Source organism: Papilio machaon, chromosome 21, assembly GCF_912999745.1.
Source record: "Papilio machaon chromosome 21, ilPapMach1.1, whole genome shotgun sequence".
NCBI classification, from domain to species: domain Eukaryota; kingdom Metazoa; phylum Arthropoda; class Insecta; order Lepidoptera; family Papilionidae; genus Papilio; species Papilio machaon.
In genome coordinates this window covers 3796894-3822591 of record NC_060006.1, presented here as the reverse complement: position 1 = coordinate 3822591, position 25698 = coordinate 3796894, and the positions used below count along the sequence as shown (strand labels likewise).

Here is a 25698-nt window from a genome sequence, read left to right as displayed (position 1 = left end):
TTGACGTAATTTATTAATTTGCGTTTATTATAGAGTCGGACCAACATTTTCTGTAAAATGGCGGAAATTTCAGCTGCCTTTATAATCTACAGTAGCGACGCTTTATTTACGTCACGTTTGACAGTTAGTTGTGCGAACTGTCAAAAAATTTTGACATTTGTAACAAAATTTAAAAAAAATGTTTGCTTAAGTTGGTGATGTATGTTTTTTGCATTTAGAAATTTTCACTTGGAAATTTTGTGCTATGAAAGTTGTCATATAAAAAATCTTAGTCACATTCATATTTTGCTTTATTTATAAAATATTATTAAAAGTTTTTTTCAACATGTAGAGATTAAGGTTTAATAGTTTCTTATTTAAATCAATCTTTTTAAAGCTTCATAATATATTTGTAAGAGAACCAATGTATATTATAAGGTGATTTATTTACAGTATATAACATTAATTTTTTAATATATTCGTTGAAATTAATATGGCCAAATATTATTTTTTTCTTTAAATTTAGTATACCCTTGAAATTTTATTGAAGTCATGTTAAATATACAACTATATATATTGATCTATCACTAGCTATGAACAAATGCTATTTTACATAATTATTTGAAGAATTAATTCGTTAATTGTGTGTTGCCACGTCACTTATTATGGAAGTGGTAACCCACTGTGTCGTTGATAAAAATTCAGACTTGTGTGAGTTTAGTATTTCAATGCTTTTATAATATAGGTCATTATGCTTTAATACCTTCGCTGGCTCAATATTTAACAATAATTATATATATCTATAATAGTTTTATAAAGTTTTTAGATAATTCTCAATTTATTAATATATCAAGCAATGTTCTCTAACATCATTATTTATTATGATTTCTTATTAACGTTGAAATAGTTTTCTGTAAAACATGTTTGCAATTTTATTTTAAAACCATGGTCGCTATTAAAACTTAAGTCTTAATGTCTGACAGTTTCAGTGATCCTTTGACAGCTAGTCATGTCATATTTGACATTTGACAGATGGAGTTATGCCATCTCACTGTAGATGGCAAGTATTATAGTTTAAATTTATAGTATTATTATTATGATTATGATTTTTTTTTCTAATTTTAAGATGGCGTAATTTTAGATGTTCTATTTTAAGATCATGACAAGGCAATGTATGATTTGTTGTATTTGAATGCCTGTGTATTTGTAAGCTTCTGCAGCGAGTCAGTATCTAAAAGCCATCATTGAAATTAATATGGCAACATTACTTTCTGAAAATATGATTAATGTCTAATATTATCATCTTTTTAGATATTTGACTCGGTGTGAAGAGAAAACATCTTGTAGGTTTTGTGTAAATTATGTTTTTCGTTTTTTTTATACTTGTGAAGCTTCAGTTTTTTTTTTTGTATAATTACGTTTTAACAAGTTTTTCTTAAGCCTTTTTAACACTATATTATGTAAAAAGCGGGAAATAACGAGCTGTATTATTATGTACTTATTGTAAAAAATACTTGCAATTTTTTTGCATGTAAAGTGAATTCATTGTTTGTAGTTTTATTCATATTTTATGAGTTGTCAAAATATTATGATAAATTTAGTTGTAAAACTACTTGTCAATTATAATCACTTGTCTATGATTGTATGGTAATTGGTAATATTTTTAATATGTGCCTTAACAAAAGCCTTATTTATGTAGACTTATAACCAACTTGATGAAAATAACATGAAGTATATACATCGAAAATTTAGCTGAATTTTACAAAGTTAATAATGTATGTACGTTTTTATTTAGAAATAGTTCTACACTATGGATACTATAAAAATTAATTATTCAAATGTAAATTTTCCGAATTGTTACGTATTATAATTGTTAATTTATCTTTCATGTATCAAAATAGTGATTTTGCATTTAAAAAAAATATTCAACGTGTAATTTTTTGAATAGAACAAAATCGAGGAAAAACTACTAAAACATACGAACGCTGCAGTTTTAACGAACGATTTTTCTTTGTATACTCATTTTTGGTTAAAAAAAAAATCGTGAATCGAAGTGAAAATAGTAAAATATAAACGCACAATATAAGGTATTAGGTGCTAGAATTGAAAGTGCCAAAATTTGCATACTATTGGGGGAACTTTGACAATATTCTATTAGGTGTGTTAGGTATAAGTGCCTCGTTGTTAGGTATTGAATACTCAGATCAAATAATGCAGTTACGAAAGTTGATACAGAAATAAATGTCTATTTTACTATTTTCATTGTTAGTTTTATTTTAACCTAAGACAAATATCCCTTTCGAATTTTGTCCTGAAATATATTTATTTTTTTAGAAATAAACCACATTATGTCTCAATATTCAAAAATATTCTTTTTAAATTGAACATTTTCAAACAATCTTCATTTGTCAATTAGTTATTCGCAAAAAAGTAAAAAAATATTTAAATATCAACTATTTATTTACGTCAAATGCATCATCAAACTGTTCTTTAGTTATTTTTCTTTTCTTTAATTTCTTTATAAGTGCCACATCGGCTGCTAGTTCGTCTATTTCTTCTTGTGTGACCGCCCGCCGCTTCTTACCTCTCTTTCCCTCTGCACCCTTCTGTGCTTCTTTCCTTTTCTTCTTTCGTTGCTTCCTTTCTTCTTTATTCTGCTTTGCCTGTTGCCATGGTTGTGACTGAACCTACAGAAAAAAAATTGTTATACTAAAAATGTAAATTTGATATATTTTGTTAAAAAATTTTTTTGAATAATTTACCATCTTCTTTTTCTTCTTAGAAGGCCAAATACCAGTCTTTTTGAATTCTTCTAACTTCTGTAATCTGCTTGTTTCCTTCTGTTTGTCTTTATATGGTATTGAATTAAAATCTATTTGCTCTTTAGGTCCAATAAATTGTTTTTTATGTTCGTCTTTGATTTCAGGCATTAGTGGCAACTTTAGTAGACCATAGCTAGTTGCTATGTGACCTAGGGGTAGTTCTTTTAATTGCAAAAGAAGGTTGCATTCATGTTTAGAATATGCTTGTATATGAGATACAAATGCGCGTTGACCTTTATCTAGTATGCCTCTGTCTTTTTTCTGTTGCTCATGAAGTATCGTTAAAACCTGAAAGCATTAGTTACTATTTTAGAATTTTATTTATTTTTCAACTTTTAAGTAAATAATTTACTTCTTCAGTTTATTTTCAATTTATTATAATGAAATTAAAAAGAACTTAATATTATGAAAATTCAATGGAGATATTGGTAAATTAAAAAAATGGTCACAGGATATGGTACAAAAATATTACTAAATGTTATTATTATTTATAACTGAATTTTGTCCTTGATAAAAAATCTTGTATTTAACTTTTCCTATGTTACTCAGTGATAATGTATCTTTCTAATGGCAAAAAAATATTTAATTGGTCCAGTAGTATGAGTTTTTGTCACATTAGTATAAAAACTTTTGTTGTAATTATTAGCTAACTAACACAATACTTATAATTTCTGCAAAAACAAATTACAAACCTTATCCCTTAATTTCTGACTAATTTTAATGTCATCAGTTGATTTCCGCCAATCTTTCAATTCAACCTTCTGATTGGTCTTGATGAAAGGTATATATGAATCTTCAGTTGGCAATAATGGCAGCAACGAAAAACCTTTAGCACCTCCACGAGCTGTACGGCCCACACGGTGTACTAAAGCAGCAGGACTAGTAGGGGGTTCCCATTGAACCACCCATTCTACTTCAGGTATGTCCAGACCTCTGAAATCATATACAAAGTAACCATAGAACTCTACTGTTGTAAAAACTCACTTTCACTTAATTTAACATGAATATGTACCAATAATGGCAAAACATACCCATAATTCGGTAGATGTTCTAACTAGTTTTATACTCGTTGGAACACTAACCATAGAACTCTACTGTTGTAGACTGTAGTTGTAAACTCACTTTCACTTAATTTAACATCAATATGTACCAATAATGGCAAAACATACCCACAATTCGGTAGATGTACTAACTAGTTTTGAACTCGTTTGAATATGCAATGGGCTACATAACAGTTCAGTTATATAATTACAGCCATAATTAAAGGACAGTCAACATTATTGTATTACATATGACAAATTTACTTACCTAGCCAATAAATCTGTACAAAGCAATATTGTGTTATCAGCTTCACGAAATTGTTCCAATATTTTATGTCGTTTTTGTTTCATTTTACCATGTATTGCAAATATCTTCATATCTGGTATAAATAATGGTAATACATCTGCCCAATAATCTACACATGCACATGTCGGTAGAAAGAACAACCCTTTCATTGTTTTCCTATTCCTTATAAAGTTTAATAGAAATAAGAACTTATCTTCAGGTTCGACGATTACATAAAAATTTTCTAAAGCTAGTGGAGTACTTATAGTAGACTTTTCTTTGACACTTATTAAAACAGGATTTCGTAATCCAGCTCTAACTAGATCTTGTAGTTCTTTAGTCTGTGTTGCAGAAAATAAACCCGTCCTCCGTTGTCTTGGTAAATACTGAAGGATTGTTGTGAGTGTAGCACTGAAGCCAAGGTCTAATAAACGGTCTGCTTCATCAAGTACTAAGAATTCCTGAAATAATTTAATGTAACTCATAATCTTCCTTCTATAAGGGAAACCCTTATTTTCTTTAGATCTCAACTAGTCATCTTAAATCCTCTTTCAAATTAACCATCAATATAAACAATTTCTAAATTCCTATTGAAGAAAAAACTCACCAATTCTTTTAGCCGGCCAGCTAAATTTAGTTGTTTCCTCTCTGACAAAAGATCCTCTAAGCGACCAGGAGTACATACTACCAACTGTGCACCCTTGCTGATGCTGTCCACATCCACATCTATTGGCCTACCTCCAACCAGCAATGCCATTTTTATATGCAATAGTTCTGGTTCTTTAAGGAATAATTCTATAACCTGTAGTACAAATTTTCAAACAAAAAGATTTAGTTTAGTCATAACAAACCTAACATAACTGGACTTTACTATTCAACTTTACGGTGTAAAAAGATTTACCTGAAAAATCTGTGTGGCCAGTTCTCTCGTTGGCGATATTATCACTGAATAAACGAAATCCTTTCGCAATGGTGATTCCTTTTCTTTTTTTAATAGCATTTCTAGCATTGGAACGACAAAGGCGAGGGTTTTACCTGATCCAGTGACTGCTTCTGCCACAACATCTTTACACGATAATATAAGAGGAATTACAGCTGCTTGTATTGGAGTCATTGTTTTAAAACCTTGTTTATGGATGCATCTCAGAACAGGTTTTGATAAAGCAGGTGTTACTTTAATCCAATCTTTGTTAACCATTTTTCAATCAATTATATACAAAGTTCAAAAACTGTAAACATTAACATGTGGAAATTGACATGTTGATTACTGACTTGACATTGACATACAAAATAACATTCATATTTTTAATTTCAAAGGCAAAAATCCATACCACAACCACAACACAAATAATTTCACGTTTTATTATTATTTTAGATTTCTTATTATTATTTTAGACTCTTCAATGAATAATTAGTATAAAAACTACGACTTTGGAATGAACATGATAATTTTTGTTGTCAACGAATATTTGTACTATAAACCATGCGTTACATACTGACTTTATATTGTTTAATTGAGATTCGTTAACAGTAAATTAGATCTAACATACATTATTTCCTGGAATATAATACAATTGATAATTATAATTAGCAGGGTTTAAATTGGGTTAGTATTATAACTAGGTTAAATTGAGAGTATTTAAAGAACGTGATAAAAACATCTGCTTACTTAAACGTTACAGTTTCAGAACGCAGCACGTACTTAATCAATATGGCGCATGTTGATATGACAAATTGACAGCTGTGTTTTGCCTTTGTGCGAACGTTACATTTATTGTAATGTTTTGCTTCACATAACGAGACCACCAAATAAAACATTCAACAATGACTCGACCATTCGGTAATAGTGACAAACGTTTTTCAATCGATGATGCCTTTGAAGAGGAAACCGATGAGGCCATAAAAGTATACGGTGCGACGGGTGATAGATCTCCTCTGCAGAACAAATACAAGAATGGCGGTGACTATATATCCAGGTATGGTGTCTTTGATTATTATTAGTTTATTAAGACCATTCACAAACACCGCACAAAAAGTCCTTCTCTCGTAAAGCATAAGATGTTCTTGACCTTTCCATGAGTCATTTTTCCGTAGTGGGGCAAAGGTGTTTGAACTAATATTGCGAGCCGTTAGAGTTTAATTCACACTATAACGCTATGCTAAATAGAAGCTAATATTAGTTAGTTGAAAGTAGGACATAAACCTGTAATAGTTTCATAGCATTCTGGTACAATGTTACTTATCTTGTTAACATTGGTATGTTGAGAGATAAAAGGCTTTGTAGATAGGAATGAAATGTGTGAAAAACAAACCTAAGAAAAGACTGACTAAACTTTGTAGATTAGAGTTTACTCCATCATAATGCTGTGTAATTACTGCAATAAATAGCTATGATATTCATGTAAAGTTTATTCACATTTTAACTCCATTGCTCAAAATATGAAAATTATATTACAATGATGTGAGCAACCTCATGCTGTCAGCAATTTTGTTTAATGCTATTTTGTACAGACAACCCAGTGATATAGGAGAGGCTAACATAAATAGGCTATACATAATATATAAATAGTTTAGAAAGTTAGAAATGAATAAATAAAATGCATGAATTATTTACAAAAAATATGCAAATATAAATGCTTTGTCACTCCAGTTAGTTAAATTGTATTGACCAATAAAATATTTAATAAATTGTGGCAAATAATTGCTACTTTAAGTAATGGCATTATCATATTTAATACACATAAATGGCATATAAATTATAGTAATATCTAACAATCATATGTGTACATAGAGTGACAAAGAGGGTGTTTAAGATTCTTAGTAAATGGAAATCTGTAATCACAGTTTACCCCCTTTGTTGTAGTAGGGTGGGGGTGTGTTACATTTTTAAACTTTATTTACTACTAATAGAAAAGACATTAAATTCTTTGTCACACTTACATTTGAAAAAAAAATTTAGGAATATGACTTTGTTGTCTTTTTATCTTATTCAATCTTACCAATTGATATGTATACACAACAATCCAATGTATACCAATATACACAAATTCTTTATATACATAGTACATACATAAATAATATTATGTAAGCTATTAATAGATATATAAATGAGAAGGCTGAGTCAATTCAATTAAATTATTGTACAATAAAGATATCTTTATCTTGTTTGCGCAGTTCAAGGTAACAGTTATGTTACATTGTACATGTTCATATACAGTAATATTTCTACCAGAGCCCTAGGCGAGATTTCTACGTTGCTCTCTTTTTTATTATTACACCTTTGGGGAGTTAACAAGGTTTATGTGACTACGTAATTCAAAGACCTGTGGCATCCCTCTCTGCTCAGTGCTCTGGGCGGCCGCCGAATCATGCCCTACTGCTGGCACAGTTTATACTTAGAACATGGAAAACAAAGAGCTTTCCATTAAAAGCTAACATGAAATTGATTATCTTCTATTAATCATCTTACTAATATTATAAATGCAAAAGTTCCGATGGATGGATGTTTGTTAGAAGGTTTCTCCAATAGGGCTCAAGGGATCTTGCTGAAATTTTGCGTAGGCATAGACATGGGCTACTTATTAAGTGTTTTTTTTTTTAGTAAAATGTAAATATTTATTGTCTCTTACAGTAAAACATACAAATGCACAGAGGATACAACATCAAGGGACTCGGACTCATTAATCCACGAATATGTAGAAGCTACACAGTCCATGTACTGTTGGAACCATCCTAAAGTCCGAGAGAACTGGAAAACGGTCTGTGCGGCCGTCATCCTCCTTTTAGTAGGAGTAGGTCTTCTTGGTATGGGAGCGTTTTCTGTTGCTGAACCTGAAAATGGACTCCAAGGTGCTGTATTTTTTGTTGCTGGTATGATATGCTTTGTACCAGGAGCTTATCATGTTGTTTACATCTGGTTAGCTGCACGAGGACAGAGGGGTTATGATTTCTATCATCTACCATTGTTCACCTGATTTGCTTTGCATAAAAGTGGAGTACGAATTTCATTCAGTATGATTGTGATTGAACGAAATGCTCTCTAATTTACCGTTGCCCCTTTATTTAATGTAAAGAATGGATCAAAAATTAGTACAACCTACTTTTTTCGTTCTATGCTTGAAAGTTAATACTGCATTTAGATGTAACATTCACATTGAAGACGTAAATAAAATGTTTTAATAAATTGTATATATTATCCTGAAAAATTATAAAAGTTGTGAGAAATTACTTTTTTAACATCTACTTAAAAATTTCATATTGTAATTGAAGTGCCTAGTTATGTAATGTTAGTCAATAATTTTAGTTCTATCATATTTTCATTGATTGTAACTATAATAGGACTATTGGCTTTTTGTACATATATAAATTAAAGGCACATAAGGAAATTGTAATGCAGAAATTTTAATATTGAAAATGTAATATTTAAACAAGTGAAAAGTCCTATTTAAATTACAATCTACTTGTATTTACTATTTATATATCCTTTTATGTTAAAAAAAAAAAACTTATAACCTCTGAAGAATTGTAATATAAATAATTTGAATTGATTTAATAAATATACTATTTATTTATTGAAATTATTTTCAAAATTAAATGAAATAAAACTTCTAAATCAAATCTAATTTTATGATTAGTTGTATTAATAAAAAAAAACTCTCTTCTAAATCATTTTATGGTATCATTGTAATATTTGCAGCCACTTATGTTATTAAATATATCTTTTTTTAATGATATTGCGACTATTTAGTTTCGTTTACTATGAAATATCAATTTATCAAAAACTGTGCAGACATTATTTGTTATAATTAACTATTTTGTGTATATAAATGTAGTTCAATGAAAAATCTATCAAATTAAGAGACCAAGGGTTTATTTGTTATACCATTAGTTTTTGTTTTTAATTTTTCAATGAATTATTTCAAAAGACACATGGCCTTTTATATCTTATCAATTTTATGTTAGTAAAAATGTTTTTATAGTTTGAAATTTTGTAACAATAATGTTACAAGTATTGTGTAATTAATATAACTTACAGAATCAATGATTTATGAAATATAAGCAATTTTATTGTTTGAACAATTTCTGTATATTCATAATTGTTCAATGAATTTTATTTACAAGAAAGGAACATTGTCTTTGTGTTTAATTTTAAAAACAAAAAGTTACCTATTTGGGGAATTGAGTGTAGCCAGCTATTTGCAAATAGTTTTTTTTATTTTGGCAAAATATAAATCAGTTTGTGTATCAATTCTAATATTTGACAGTCATATGTGTCTGTCTCACTGTGATCTGATCTCTACACTTACACATCAGAAAACTGTATATTTATGTGTATTTCCTATGATTGTGGACTTTGATGCGGCTGGACCGATATTAATGAATTTTGTGTTTATAAGGATTCCAGGAGATTAAAATTGGCTTTTGTATAGTAGGTGGTACTGGCATTTGGTTGTTTTAACTAATAATGGAAAAAAAATATTGATCAAAACCCTTTATAAGAAGATGTCAGCTTCTACTTTAGAAGAAAATTAATAGTAACAATTATTAAAGGTAACAAGTGAAACTTCTGACTTTCAAAGCTTTATATTATTATTGATTATTTCTCTTAATTTTATACTATTTGAAACAATCTAGTCAAAGCTTTGCAAATAGCTGGTTTCACTAAACTTGTGTTCTAATTATTTATTTGATTAGATTATTGTGATACAATTAGTGACTGACTTTTTGTTGTATGTATATCATATTGGAAACATGTATTTTAATCTGATTTCATGCTAAGGAACTATTGTTTGTTTATGTATTATTTATAACATTGTACATATTAATTTAATTAAAGTCATCTTAAACTGAATGTTATTAAACTTTTTTTTATTGCCTAAGCTTTAATTATTATAAAGAAAGCAAAATTAATAGAACAGTATACTAATTAACTTTGACATGACTAATAAATAAGCTGCATATAAAATAATATGCAGTATTGTTTAAGTTAGGCATAGAAAAACTTTGACACTCATAGCCATTAGAAGAATATTTGCTGATAGTAATAGTGAATTAAATAGAATTAATAACTTATCATTTATTAATAATATTAAACAAAAATATCAATCTTGTAACATCTTCCTTGATATCCTTTTTAATTTGAAGTGCTGTAGAAATCTCAATTCACCATTCCAATTTTTTAAAACCTCCATTTGTTGTGGATTCATTAAATCTGGCATTTCCAGGCCGCATGATTCAAACTCTCCCACCTCGCGTTCCTTTGTTATTTTTATAATATCTTCTCTACTCGCGTGTTGGCGACTTTTTCTTTGACCAACTGAATTTTTAATTGCTATTTGTTCCAGTTCTTCGTCAAATCGTGACAAGTAAGTCTGTATTAAATCCAAAGTTTGTTCTTTATTTAAAAAGGTACAATCTGGAGGTACTCTTTCCTTAAACCACATTATTTTTTCACCAATCAAATTATTTTTAATATGTGTACCAAGTTTATTTTGGTTTTTCTTTTCACTTTTGATCATCTTCTTTGCGAGTGAAATTGTCTTCCTGCTATTTGGATGCTTTAGTTTGTCTAAACTCGGCTTTGTTTTTGGCATCTTAATTTTATTTGATTTAAAACTTACAAGATATAAATTTTAACCTATTATACACGTTTTAAATTGACATTGACACGTAAAAGTCAAACAAAACGGAAAGGTTTTTTTTTTAGCCCATGGCGCAGGCAGTAGTCTTTCGACCATACCGCCAAGTCTTTTGTATAAAAATGGAAAAGAATCACATGGTTAGTGTTTCCATACTCAAATATCTGCTTTTTGCAGTTAAAACGGTAGTTTAAAAAATTGACTTTTTATTTAAGTCCATTTAATAAGTACAATTTCTACGACAAATTACAAAGAATTAGAATTCACTATCATTTCACCACCAATGAAAACATACCGGTGACAGTGACAAACGCGACAAAAATATAACCTCTAAAGTGACTGATGTCATTGTTGTTTTGATTGGTGATTTGAGTGCAAGTTAAAAATATTTCGTAAAAATGATGAGCAGACCTAAGCCAGGAGAGACCGAAGATGACTTATTAAAAATGCAGGAAGAGTTTCTAAGAGAAAAAAACCAAAACACAAATTATCAACCAGCTGCACAAGTAGTTAATTTGCGTCGCACAGAACATCAAACAATTAAAAGAACTAGTACTAATGAAACAGCTTCCCGTAAACCTTCGAAATATGCAGTTTCCAAAGGACTATCTAGTAATAATGAAAAACGGCCACGTACTGAAGCAAGCACTAATACTTTTATGGGTGAAATTGTGGAAAAAAATTGCGAACCAGAAGATGTTAAGAGTGTAGAAATCGATGATGACAAAGTATATTACCCTAAGGTATTACCATCAATATTAGGCACAATTATCGAAAAAAATATTGATAACCACATTGATTTTAATTATAATAAACAAATTCCATCTGATGGTTTTCCGGCGGTAATTAAACGTGACCCGACTATTACACCAGGACATAAAAGTATTCATGCACAGCACTTAGAAAAATTACGTGGTAAAAAAGAAATTAAAATGGATATTGATGAACCACAGTCTACTATTAAACCATCTTTAATTAACCAACAACCTTCACTCAAGACCTTAAATCTTCCAAATAAAAGTTTCATTTTATCATCAAAGGATGCAGATTCAATTCATATTGAGAACAATGAAATATTAGGGAAAATGTCAGAAAAAGAGATTTTGGAAGAACAGCAAAAATTATTATCAAGCTTAGATCCCAAATTAATAGAATATATTAAAACTAAACGTCAACAAAACACTTTAAAAGCAGAAGCGCAAAGTGTTACAAGCTCAAAATCAACAGATTCAAATGAACCAATATGCATGGAAGAAGTTAAGACCATAGATAATGAAGAAAATGAACTGAATTATGGATATATACAGGACAATGATATACTATCAAATCCAAATGTTATCAAATGGTTACATTTTGACCAACTCGAAAAAGACAAACTAGAATGGATGAAGGCAATTTCAGAGAGCAAAAAAGTCAAACCAGATGAGCCATATGAAGCAAGGTTTGATTTTAGAGGATATCTATTGCCATATACAATAAATTACACAGAAGAGACTAAAACACTATTCCATCATGGTGAAGAACCACATAGACCTGGATACTCTATTGTAGAACTAATAGAACTATCTCGCTCAACCATAACCCAGCAAAGAGTTATGGCACTAAATACTATAGCTGGTATTCTAGAATATTATATTGCTGGTACCTACAAAGACATATTGGAACTACCAATTACAAAACTCTTTTTTATGATAAGAATAGCAATGGATGAAAATAAAACTATAATTTTGGAACCGGCACTAAAAGCTATGAGAAATTTACTTTACAACAAGATAGATGAAGCAGCTCTTGATGCTTTAATAGGCTTTGACGAAGGTTCTTACCAACCTTGTCTTGAAAATGATAAATCAGAAATTGAAGAACTTGAATCTAAGGAATCGGAGTTTAAAGATTTTCATCTTGCTGAAATAGACTTGATTTCAGCTCTTATGAGAACTTATATACTCCAGAGATTGTATTATATAATGGACATTATAAAACCTAATTTTAATTGTGTCCAGTACAGTTTACAGATTTTAATCAGACTGTGTAGAGACTCTGAAAGCACTGTGAAGCAAATTATTGACATGGATCATCTGATGTCAATTATTATTGCCAACTTTATTCCAATAACTAGTATTAACTTTAATTTTGATCCAAACATTGTGTACAAAGGAAAACCGATATTACCTGCTTTGAAACTTTTACGTGTTCTATCTTTACAAACAAAAGAAATTGGAGATACATTAATTAAAAAATATGGCATATTGCAACCTTTATCTGAATATATTTGCTCAAAAGTTGATGGTACATATGGATTACAGATTCAAATAGAAGCTTTGAGTATTTTATCTAATTTACTTCATTATGAACTTGGTGTTGAAAGTTGTGTTGCTGTTTGTCCTGTGATAATAACAATGTTGTATAATCATGTTCAAGGTACCAATATTTATATCAAACCATCAGTAATATCTGCAACTCATGCAGCTGTTGTTTTGCAGTTTATTAATAAACTACTCCATTGCAATTTAAATTTGGATAATTACAAGCATCAAATGTATCCATTATTGAAAGAAGGAGTACAAAAATGGCTTACTCAAGTCGCAAACTGTGAAAGTTTTACTTGTGGTCATTTAAGACTTGTATGTTCTATTCTGGACTGTTGTGCAACTGTTTTGCAGTATGAGAATCTGACACTGCCATTTCTTAATAATACTTTAGAGAGTCTTATGAATTCATCCGGTTTTAAGGAATTAATCAAACACTTGGTACTAAGTTCAAATTTACTATCTGGAATTGAGAATAACTGTTTTCATACCATTAAGAACCTTGTCAATCTTAATAGTATAGTAATTAATTCAACACAAAATAATTTACCCATTTTAAATATTATATCTCCAATACCGTTTCTTGCATCTCTGTTTAAAGTATTAGCAATTCTTAATGAAAAAAATATTTCAAATGGTTTCATTGAACATGTTCTGAAGTATTTGAGAAAATTTGCAAACAAAACGCCTAGTTTATGTGACAATTGGTTTACAAGAATGGAAACTGATTTTATATTTTATACTGTAAAGATTGCAACTGAATGTAATATTGCAGAGTCTGAAAAAGATTTATTATATACAGTTGCTAATAAACTGTGTTATGTACTTCGTGCAGATAAAAAGATGGAATTGGAGTTTCTTTTCAAACATATAATATTTAACAAACAATGGATCAGTTCAGAAAGACTGTTCAGTCTATTATCTTTATCAGGAAAAGATGGAGTTATGAAAGTTCTTACAAATGCATATGATATAAAATCATGTTATAATAGTGTTATTAATCTAAACTACTCCTATTGTAATCGAAATGTTGTGTTGAGGAAGTGGAAGGAACCTATACTACCCAGAGACTGGATTTATTTGCCAATTTTAACTCTTTATGGCAATAGTCAGGAATTAAAGTCCACTCCTAAACTAGTAGGTGAACATGCTAGTAAAGTGGCAGAACAAGAAGCTAAGACAAAAGAACTTATCATTATCAGTAGTTTAGAATGGATTCTTTTCAATGAAATATGCTTTCCTGATCTTTTAAAAGAAATTGATGTAACTGACAGGTTTTGTCGGATTATGTGTGTCTTCCTTTGTGATAACTCATTATTTCTGGAACCTTCCATCAAGCTACTTTTACATAAATGTACTGAAGTTCTTTTCAAGAGTCGAAACAAATTTAATTTTGATAAAGATCTAATTGGTTTGAATAACTTCCAAGATTTTTTTACGCAATTTCTTGAACATTTTCAAGGAGTGAGCTATGGAGATCCATGCTTTGCTGCATGTGTGTTAGTGCCATTAGCTCAGAAGCATAATGTGAAATGGCGAAAAATATTATGGTCAGAATACGCCGGGTGCCTAAGAGCGTTGGATTGTCCTGAAAATTATTTATGTTATGACTTAAATGATTACTTATACCCGGAAGAAAATGATGAGTCTCTTTTGAAATGTTATTTCAGAGCGCTAAATAGTGATTTACTGAGGCGGGGAACAATTGTCTATAGAATAGCTGAGCACCATGTAAATAGATTTAAATTAAGGAAAACATCAAATGTATAAAAATAAACGATAATATGATTTGTATTGGTCATTGTCTCCTTTATACTTTCTAGTCTTTTTTGAGCATCATTTTTTATCATATTGGGTTGTTCGGAAAGTCATTTCGTTTTTATTTCTGCTTTCTATGTTTGTTTATATTTTTATTTTTTGTTTTTATGTTTTGTATTTTTTTTATGTTTAATAATGCCTTTATCAGCTCCAACCGACCTTCCAGGACGTGGTAGATCTTCGTCGAAAATACACGAATCTTAAGTCGAGAAAAAACGAAATGACTTTCCGAAGAACCTATTAGTTTGTATCGACAAAAACCCACTCACAGCCTTTTCTGAAATTATTTACCACGAATTTTTTTGTGCACTGTACATGTTGTCGCTATGACGTCATAGACAAATAGTGTTAACTGTGGACGTTAATTTTGGCGCGAAACTTCATAACTTTGCAGTTGACAGTTTGACAGTTATACAATATCAAAATATACCCCCATATAAGTCTGCAGGTGTTATCTATTTTTTTATTTAATTTGAAAACATCAGGAAGATGATTTATTAAGTGAAAACTCTCTAGTATTTAAAATGTTCATTGAGGACATAAGAAATGATTTTTATAACATTCTACTCGGTAACGTAAGTGTCAAAGAACGTAAACTAAAACGTGCATTGTGGAGTTATTATTGATACAGTGTATTTTTGTTATAGAGAGTTCTTTTGCTAGTTCACTACGACGTTGATGCGATATGTGCCTGTAAAATACTGCAAGGTCTTTTTAAATGTGATAATATATCATATACATTAGTGCCCGTGGGGGGTATATCTGAACTGAAGACAGCGTATGAAGAAAACAACGAAGAGATTAAATATGTGGTACTAATTAACTGTGGTGGTACGATTGATTTAGTGGACATCTTACAGCCTGATGAGGAAGTTGTATTTTTCGTGTTAGACTCACACAAGCCGACAGATATTTGTAATGTTTACAGTGATGGCCAGGTAATATTTTTTTTACATTTACCCAGTTCAAAAGATTTTATAGCACACTTCAGAAATTTTAATGTGACAATTTTTTTCCAAAGAAATAATTTACAAAAAAAATTATGTAATCTTATACAGTTATTGTAAACTTCTTATGTGTTAAATAGTTTTGCTATAATTGAAACATGTTTCATAGTTCAAAAGCCAAAATAATCATTACTTTGATGGTTTTTTTGAACCAAACTTCTATAGTAAGAACTTTCATAGGAGAACAAAATTGAAAGATGTTTTATAAGAAAGAAATCATAGAAGAGCAAACAGAAAACATAGTAATATTATGTTCCTTTGTATTGTAGTTGTATTATTTATACATATTTCTTAAATATTATGTACTAAGTTTTTATTATAATTTCTAGGTGAGACTAGTATACAAGGATGATGAGGAAAACATTCCTAATTTTGATGACATATTCAGAGATGATGAAGATGAGGAAGTAAGTCTTTAATATATTTGTAATATTTTTAACTACCCTCTATTTATGGTATATAAAATAGTGAGAAAGACATACATTCAATTCTAACTAGCTCAAGGAAAAAGAGATACTAAACAGGAAGGATAAATAAAAGAATAATTTGTACATGTTATAGGTGGAAATTTCTCTTAATTTTTATAGAAGCTTTGATTTTTTTTTTAGCAACAATTATTTTGTTATTTTTTTTTAATATAATTTAATTTTTTTCAATAAATTTTTCATTGTATAGGTAATAAAATCAACTATTATGACCTTTGATTTATAAAATACCAATAAATTTGTATTTGCATCTAATTATAAAATATCTAACTTTTCAGAATGAGGAATCAGGAAATGGTAGAGAAGGTTTAGAAGTATTGGTTGAGCACAGACGGGCACGCAAAGAATGGGAGGAGCGGAGACACACTCTCATGTTCAATTATACACAATTCTCTTACTATGGGAAACCAGTGAGTATAGTTTGCTAACTGCCAAACTCAATCAATCTCAAATCACTTTTACTTATCTATAGCTTTATCCATCTAGTGGTTTGTCATCTAGTGGTTTGACGTCTAGTGGTTTGACGTCTAGTGGTTTGCCGTCTATTGGTTTGCCATCTAGTGGTTTTGGATTATTTTTAGTACAATCGAATTTCAATTTCGATGTCTCCTATGTAATCACATTTTTGCGATTTATCCGATGTTTTATGTTTTTTTCAAATGAACTTGATAACTTGAGACTAATTTCTTTGGAAATTTGAAAGTAATATTCCAAAGAAGAACCATAGATTTTGGTTAGTCTATTTCATGTTCATGTTTGATGCGTCAATAATCGTATCAATGTTTAAAGTTTATGTTTTAAACATGATAGTTTATGTAGGATCCATTGATTTATTGTCAACTTTCTCTATTATATTTTTATGACCTTCCAGAGTGCATGTGTTCTGATAGAATTATCAGCGCTGGCATCACGTCTATCACAAGCAGCGCTCTGGGCGGCTGCGGTGGCTGCTGAAGCGCACGCAGCGCTGTATGTTAGGTCTCCAGCGAGGTGCCTGTTAGATGCTGAAGCGCTGCATCGCTATGTTGCTGCAGCCAGACGGCATGACGATTCTACTGCTAATAGGGTAAGTAGTATGTACATACATATATAAACAAATTAAGATGATCTTTACATTAATGAATTAAGAACGGCTTAACTCATGTTTGATTGTCCGGTGACGGCACCGACTAGTTTCGGACCCATAGGACCCCTTATCTTCAGGGCGATTTTTTATTTTGATTCCATACCACTTAAGACCGAAATACAAAACCGATTATAATGATACATTTTAGTAATAAAACTTTATTACTTAAATTGTTTAAACTTTGGGGTCTATCTTCAGGGTGATTTGATGTTTTTAAATAAACACTCGCCCTGAAGATGGACCCCCGATGGGTCCGAAACTATTCGGTGCCGTCACCAACCGATCACACGCGAGTTAAGCCGTTCTTAATTAATTAATTATTATATCTCACGAAAGTTTAAACAATCTAAATGATCTTTAGATCTTAGTAATAAGTAATTTGTTATAGTATTATTATTTAGACAAATATGTTGAAATAAATAAATAATAAAATCTTTAACATATAAAATTATATCCTAAAATACTTGCTTCATATAGAGTTGAGGAAATTATTACCTAGAACTATATAAATATAGAATTTCAGTCATTTAAACTAGAAATCTATATTCACAAATGTAGTTGTCTATTAAAATAAGATTTGATTTATGTAGAAAATAAATACAGACAAAGGGACATATTTTGTGTTGATTTTTTATGGAAATGTTACACTAAGGGCATGCATAATGATTCTGAGTGTGGTGATATAATCATTCCAGACAGCATGCGTTGTGATGGAGAAAGATGCATGGTTGCCGTTGTACCGGGAATGGACTCTAGAGGCAGCACTGAGCCATGCCGCAATGTTGGCACCAAAGCTCAAATTGTACGCTCGCTCAGGTTCATCAAGACTACGACAGTTATTAGCTGATATGGGGTAAGAAAGAACTATCTACCTATAGATATCTAGATATCTTTATAGATCCTTTTTACAGATAAAAAAAAAATTGTTAATGCGATTGTAATATATTGTGTTAAATGTAGGTAGGTTAGTATACCCTCCGGTCTGTATGATTTAAAATAAATCAGTCCCAAACCAACCGCCGTTTAATTAATACCAATACACTACAACTGGCGACGAGGATGTTTTCAATTGCGTAAAAAGTATGGTGGACGCGTGGAAAGGCGAAGATAGTGTGCGAACGAGTGGACGCGGATGTTTATTACGCGCGAAAGTAATTTTGCACGGCGTAATGTCAGTTTGCGGAACCTAAGTACGTGCTATCATAATATGTCGGCGGAGAAGGCGGTGGCGTCGGTGTGGGCGGTAGAGGAAGGCAGCCCGGAGAGAGGCAGGGGCCAGGGAGCGACGCCGGCGCAGGTTTGGACTCAAGCAGGGCCAGGGCCGGCCGGCTGCATTGGGCGAGGTGCCTGCGCAGTGGCAGCAGCGGGCGGCGGCGCCTGCGTGTGCGGCGGAGAAGTGTGGCCGCAATCTACGGTATGGTGTGGGAAGTACTCTCGTGCGCGAGGCACGTGTGTCCGGAAGATGGACAGGGCCAGGGCCGTCCGGCTGCAGTTGGCGAGGGGCCTGTGCAGTGGCAGCGGCGGGCGGCGGCGCCTGCGTGTGCGGCGGAGAAGTGTAGCCGCAGTCTACGTGTGTGGTGTTGGAAGCACACGGGTGCTTGGGGCATGTGTGCCCGGAAGAAGGGCAGTGCCAGGGCCGGTTGCAGTGGGCAAGGGGCCCGCGCAGAGGCGGCGGCGGAAGTACCTGTAGAAGCTGCGGGGATGAGTGTTTCGCAGGCTTCATGTATTTAGTGCTCTAGTGATGTTAATTGTATCGTGTATTTTGTATCGTAATGTTTTTGTAGTTTTTATTTTATTGAAATCGGTAAGGGTAGTGTGTTTCAGCTTTTTGTATAAATTTTGTATAAATCGATTCGAAGTTAGTATAAATTGATGACAAAGATTTTTAATATTTCTACGTCCATTTTGTAATTTTTAAAATCATGACAAAGCATAATGCAATTAGATGCAGCGCGAGTGCGAGCGAGACAGCCACACCGCTGTTGCCGCTAGTGGGAGCGGGACAGGCGCGTCGCTGTTTTGCTAGGATGACGTGTCTAGTAACGTATCTTACAACATGTAATAAAATGAAATTGTATTGTGCAAAGTAAAATTATTATTCAGTGTTATTTAATTGTAGGATAATCGAAGATGAGTTTTATTCAATTTAATTTTGTACGAAAATATCGCACATTAATTTTAGTATAAAGTTCGAATGTTGCAGTTAGTATGTGAATTACGCCAATGTTAATTTCAAGTCACAAGCGGATAACTTGATTGGTTTGTATTGTAATGTAGGATGTGTTCCTTACATAATTATTATTTAAGCCATTTAGGGATAATGGTAATGGTTGTTGTGTTGCGGAGAAGATTCGCGTCCGCTCATTAGTTGGGAGTTGTCGTCATCGTTCGTCGCGAGCGTGGTGGCGGGCGGAGCGGACAGCAGGACATGCGGGGCTGCGGCGGCGTGAGCGCAGGCAGTTGCGGCACGCGGGTTGTCATCGGTATCGCGATATTGCAGGAGCCGTATTGGTGGTGCACGTGGAAGCGTGCGTGGTGTCACTGCCGAAGAGGAGGTAGGACACGGTGCTACTGCTGAGGAGTAGGCGGAGCACATTGGCCGGGCGCACTGACTGGTCGCTTGTACTGTTAAAGTGCGGACAAGTGGCTGGTGGTCTGGGCGTACTGGCGTAGCCGTATTGGTGCACGTGGAAGCGTGCGTGGTGTCACTGCCGAAGAGGAGGTAGGACACGGTGCTACTGCCGAGGAGTAGGCGGAGCACATTGGCCGGGCGCACTGGCTGGTCACTTGTACTGTTAAGGTGCGGGCAAGTGGCTGGTGGTCTGGGCGTACTGGCGTAGCCGTATTGGTGCACGTGGAAGCGTGCGTGGTGTCACTGCCGAAGAGGAGGTAGGACACGGTGCTACTGCCGAGGAGTAGGCGGAGCACATTGGCCGGGCGCACTGACTGGTCGCTTGTACTGTTAAAGTGCGGACAAGTGGCTGGTGGTCTGGGCGTACTGGCGTAGCCGTATTGGTGCACGTGGAAGCGTGCGTGGTGTCACTGCCGAAGAGGAGGTAGGACACGGTGCTACTGCCGAGGAGTAGGCGGAGCACATTGGCCGGGCGCACTGACTGGTCGCTTGTACTGTTAAAGTGCGGACAAGTGGCTGGTGGTCTGGGCGTACTGGCGTGGTTTTGTTACGTGTGGAGTGTGCGGGATGTCACTGCCGAGGAGAAGGCGAGTGTACGGTGTGACTGCCGAGGACAAGGCGGAGCACATTGTCATTCCCGTCGTAGGGTGGACGAGTGACTGGAGGCCCTGCTGTGTTGTAGGGAGGACAGGTTACTAGGGGTCCGACGCAGGTGTAATTACATGTTGTGTAATAGGAAGGACAGGTGTCTGGAAGTCCGGGCACACTGGCGTGGTCGTTTGTGTCGTCAGAGGGCACACATGTGACTGGGGGTTCAGGCGCACTGGTGCGGTCGCTTATAGTGTTGACAAGGTCTGACTCAGGCTTCGTTGTCGAAATTTTTTAGGTAAAGCTATTAGAATTTTGCTAGGTAAAATTTTGTATTTTTGTACTTGATGGCAGTTTAATTTATTTAAGTTTATAATTTGAGGTATCGTATTAGTTTATAGTTCTCATAGTGGATTTACCGGGAGTTTTATAATGAAATTAGAAAAATTTATCAGAATATCCATTTTTATAATTTATCTGTAACATTGTGATCGTGATGCATTGTAGTGACTGGGTCGAGTACTACAGTGTGAATTAATTTAATTTCTAATTGATAAGGGATATGGAGTTCGGTTAAAAAAATAATATTAATGTGTAACCGCCATTTATTAGTTGCAGTGTAAAAAAAAAAATGTTTCATTTGTTTAGTGTTCTGGAGTTAATGTTGGGTGTATTTAAATCTGAAGTTACTGTTTGTTTTAGAATTACAAAAAAAAAATTGTAAATTCGTTGTATTTGAAAAAGTTAAAAGTCTTTGGTACGAAAACATGTTTAAATTATATTTAGAAAAAAAAGTGTTAAAATGTTTCGGTTTGTTTGTTCATAAGTTGACCCCATAATTTGTTGTTCATTCAAGGATAATGTTATTTTGTTAATGATGATTGTGATTGAAGTTAGTTTTCTTTAAATTGCAATGGCTTAGTTTTTTTTTAATATGGGTTCATTGATCATCTGCATTGTTTTGGTCGAAAATGTAAAACATGTATGTGTATGTCAACATCTGTCATGTATATATATATGTTGAAAACGAAATTTGTTGTAAAGTAGGTACTGTAATGTGTATTGTATATTTTTTTTTTAAAGAAGGGAAGTGTTGGTTTTGAAAACTGTGTATTTGTTGTAATTCTTTTAAGGGAGAGATTGTAATATATTGTGTTAAATGTAGGTAGGTTAGTATACCCTCCGGTCTGTATGATTTAAAATAAATCAGTCCCAAACCAACCGCCGTTTAATTAATACCAATACACTACAGCGATGACTACTGTGGCAACAATAATCATGTACAAGTCGGATATGTGTGTGAATGGCAAATTAAATTGTTAATTTTCTTTAACTAGTCATACATTTCATAAAATATAGTCTTACTAATATAAATTCGAATGTTTGGATGGATGGATGAATGTTTGTTAAAATGTAATACCCAGAACGGTTGCATGGATCTAGAACATATTCTGGAAGAACACATAGGCTACAAATTAAGTTATTTTTATAATTCTGTGCGGACGGAGTCGCGGGCGACAGCTAGTTTACTATGCTATGAGGCGAGAAATTTTTCTACTGTTAACATTATTGGTTGTGTTTTTAGTAATCTTTTTCTAAAATTTTTGAAATATATTTGGTTTAATCAGGTTTCCCCTCCAGCAAGCTCGTCAGGCATACCGTTCAATGGATGTGGAACTCCGAAGGTCCCTCCTTACAGCGTTGGAAGCAGCAGCTCCTAAACACAAACTGCCCGTACCAACTAAAGCAACCTTCATATTGCAACGACCACATATGTCGCCTTTAGCTGCGTTAGACGCAGTCTATGTTATCATGGCTCTCATCGAACACGTGAGTTTTACAACATATTTTACAAGTTTTACAATATTTTTATGAGTTTTACAATATTTTTGTGAGTTTTACAAAATTTTTACTAGTTTTACAATGTTCTTAAGAGTGTTAGAAGTATTTTACATTTGTTTTTATTGTGATTATTATTAATAGTACCTTTTAATAATAGTTCCAAAAATTAAAATGTAACTAGTGGAATGGATAGTGACATTTTTGTTATATTTACAAGATTTATGCATTCATTTGGAATGGGATATGCTCTGTTTACTTTTTCATTTTATTCATGTGAGTTATTTTAATAGTATTTAATAATTACCCGACTGACAACAGGGTGATTTTTCGCGTGTAAGTTTCTTTTCATGTATGTAAGTTTGTATGTTAAGTTCTGTTGTGACGGTCTAGAGCCAAAACTACTGAATCGATTTTGACGAGTGAGCTGTTATTTGATTTATCTTTCTCCCCGGAGTAAATGACAATATTCAGTCGGTTATTTTTTAAGTAATAAAAACGTATAGTAGAAATTAAGTTTAGTGTTAGGTTAGATAAATAAACGAGTGATATACTATATGCCAGGAGACACTGCCCAAAGCGGAGGGTTTCCAGCTAGCGCTGGCAGCACTGGAGGTGTCAGGTGAGAACGAGGCGTGGCGCAAAGGCTCTGCAGCCGCGAGGAGATGTCTACAGGCGGTCGCTAGTTTGGTGCACGCTACACTCTCCGCTAGAAAATTGTTGTTGGCTGGACCCTTTAGTTATTTTATAGTACAGGATGTAAGTTTTTTAATTAATTCCTATAACCTCTTAGTACAAAAATTTCATTTTTTTTTTTACCTTAAATTAATAGAGAAGGTTAAAACGAACAATCTTGTATAGTTAAGATTAATTCACAACTCCACAGAGTTTAGTTACTAAATGTTACTCTAACGAGTTTAGTTATTAAATGTTACTCTAACGAGTTTAGTTACTAAATGTTACTCTAACGAGTTTAGTTACTAAATATTACTCTAAAGAGTAGTTACCAAATGTTACTCTAACGAGTTTATTTACTAATATTACTCTAAAGAGTGTAGTTACTAAATGTCACTCTTAACTAGTTTATTTACTAAATATTACTCTAAAGAGTGTAGTTACTAAATGTCACTCTAACGAGTTTAATTGCCAAATATTACTCTAACTAGTTTAATTAATATGTAATAATGTGGTGTATCCAGGGTACACCGGAGGCGAGTGTAGTGCGCGGGCCGCTGTGGCTGGGCGAGGCGGCGCGCTGGGCTGCAGGCGGCGCCGCGCGCCCGCTGCTAGCGAGCGCCGGCACTGACCCACATACATGTATACTGCTGGGACTGCCACCGAGATTCGAACAGGAGCCAAGAAAGTAGGTATATTTTTATAATTATACGGTAAGGTTATCCTGTATTTTGTGTACTATATTACGTATTAACCCGCAAGCTTGTATGTTATTTTTAAAAATTTTGTTTTTTAAAAATTCTGTTAATTACTGTTAAATTATTTTCAATTAGGAAACTGTGACGTCACAATATGTTTTTTTAACAAAGACTATATATAGTAATGTTAACGTTAACGTTGCTATGAGCCGAAAATTCATGCAGACCGTCAAAAAGCGTAAAGTGGAATACCTGGGACACGTACTCCGGCATGATAGGTATAAACTACTTCAGCTGATAATGATGGGCAAGATTGAAGGCAAGAGACGCGCAGGACGCAGGAAAAAGTCGTGGCTCCGTAACATCAGAGAATGGACCGGTATTAGTTCAGCGGAGGAATTGTTTCGCACCGCATTGGATAGAGATAAATTTTCCAAGTTAGCGGCCAACCTTCAAGACTGAAGAGGCACTGGAAGAAGAAGAAGAATATATAGTAATATGTGTTTATTATTATATTTTTTCAGTTTATTTGGTGCGGCGTTCGAGCAAGCGGCAACAAAAAGTGGTGTCACAGTTTCCTTGGACAATGTTGATACATCTGTCATTACCCTGCCTACGTCACAACGAGCGCAGTTCCTTGACGCACTCACAGCTCTACTAGCCTGACTATTATTAATAATACTTAATACTATTAAATAATAATAATACTATTTAATAATACTCTTATTAATAGTATTAAAGTTTACAAGCAACATAATACAATTTTTGGTGTGTCAACGGCCATTAATAATGTTTACTATTAATAAGAGTAATTGTAGTTGATCCCAGTTTTTTTTTTTATAATAAATACATTTTAATATTGACTGAAAATTATTAATGTCTTGTAAAAATAAATACAAAATATCTTTTCATTTGTAATTGCCAGTGATTAAAATCATATTTATTTAATTAGAATGAGAACAAAAACTTTATTATCTATATATATAAAAGAAAGTCGTGTTAGTTACACTATTTATATCTCAAGAACGGCTGAATCGATTTGACTGAAAATTGGTGGGCAGGTAGCTTAGAACCAGGAAACGGACATAGGATAATTTTTACCCCGTTTTCTATTTTTTATTCCGCGCGGACGGAGTTGCGGGTAAAAGCTAGTTAATGATAATATAGAATTCCATCAGTAATTATTAAGTTTTTTTTAGTTCACGCATGACATGAATGTTTAGAAATAGTTGATTTGTTGTCGATTTAAATAATATCTGTACAAATTATTTACATTCAATTTAAATCTTGAATTATAGCTTTTGATTGCATATTTCTAGAAGAATATATGAAATTCTTATTATAAAAAAAAAAAATAATAGAAAAATGTTGCAGTAATAAAAAAAATATATTTTAATAATTTACATAAATTTAATTTTCATGGTTTGGAAATAAAATAAATAATGTTTTGCAATAAATGAAAACTGAAAATATTAACATTTGATAATTAATAAATCATAACTTGACAATTAAGATGTTAAATTAATTTAATTAATAATTAGTTTGATTATAATTTTATGATTTATTTATTTGTAATTAAATAGACATGCAAGTTGTGGAACAAAAATAAAATCTTTTATTTTTTTTCTGATAAAATAATTCAACATAGTTTTTTTTATTTGAATTAACCCAATTTGACCGAATTTGAACCCATCCTGAGTTAACATTTATGAAATTTTTTCATACCTCATTATTAAAGCTTAAAATTACATGAACAGTG

The 25698-nt window shown here is 32.6% G+C and overlaps 5 protein-coding genes across 5 annotated transcripts; 3 read left to right on the top strand and 2 right to left on the bottom strand.

The window, feature by feature from the left end:
- Positions 1-2432: 2432 nt before the first annotated feature.
- LOC106721100 (probable ATP-dependent RNA helicase DDX55 homolog) lies at positions 2433-5382 on the bottom strand. The gene is made up of 6 exons (XM_014515975.2): positions 5029-5382; positions 4735-4929; positions 4110-4588; positions 3494-3734; positions 2742-3089; positions 2433-2666 (listed from the first exon to the last, which is right to left on the bottom strand). Exons 1-6 carry the CDS (start codon positions 5323-5325, stop codon positions 2433-2435), a joined length of 1794 nt encoding a protein of 597 aa, XP_014371461.1. The 5' UTR covers positions 5326-5382.
- A 432-nt stretch (positions 5383-5814) lies between these two features.
- Positions 5815-8308, top strand: LOC106721437 (transmembrane protein 134). The gene is made up of 2 exons (XM_014516377.2): positions 5815-6103; positions 7759-8308. The coding sequence occupies exons 1-2, from the start codon at positions 5952-5954 to the stop codon at positions 8099-8101; spliced, it is 495 nt and encodes a 164-aa protein (XP_014371863.2). The 5' UTR covers positions 5815-5951; the 3' UTR covers positions 8102-8308.
- Positions 8309-10228: 1920 nt separating this feature from the next.
- On the bottom strand, positions 10229-10754 carry LOC106721110 (translation machinery-associated protein 16 homolog). Its single transcript, XM_014515985.2, has one exon. It carries the CDS (start codon positions 10718-10720, stop codon positions 10229-10231), a length of 492 nt encoding a protein of 163 aa, XP_014371471.2. The 5' UTR covers positions 10721-10754.
- Positions 10755-11073: 319 nt separating this feature from the next.
- LOC106707710 (RNA polymerase II-associated protein 1) lies at positions 11074-14843 on the top strand. The gene has a single exon (XM_014499120.2). It carries the CDS (start codon positions 11164-11166, stop codon positions 14839-14841), a length of 3678 nt encoding a protein of 1225 aa, XP_014354606.2. The 5' UTR covers positions 11074-11163; the 3' UTR covers positions 14842-14843.
- Positions 14844-15313: 470 nt separating this feature from the next.
- On the top strand, positions 15314-24643 carry LOC106707702 (cell division control protein 45 homolog). The gene is made up of 10 exons (XM_045683176.1): positions 15314-15464; positions 15537-15827; positions 16226-16303; positions 16660-16791; positions 17253-17447; positions 18203-18360; positions 22356-22557; positions 23131-23325; positions 23766-23929; positions 24464-24643. The coding sequence occupies exons 1-10, from the start codon at positions 15414-15416 to the stop codon at positions 24603-24605; spliced, it is 1608 nt and encodes a 535-aa protein (XP_045539132.1). The 5' UTR covers positions 15314-15413; the 3' UTR covers positions 24606-24643.
- The last annotated feature ends 1055 nt before the right edge of the window (positions 24644-25698 follow it).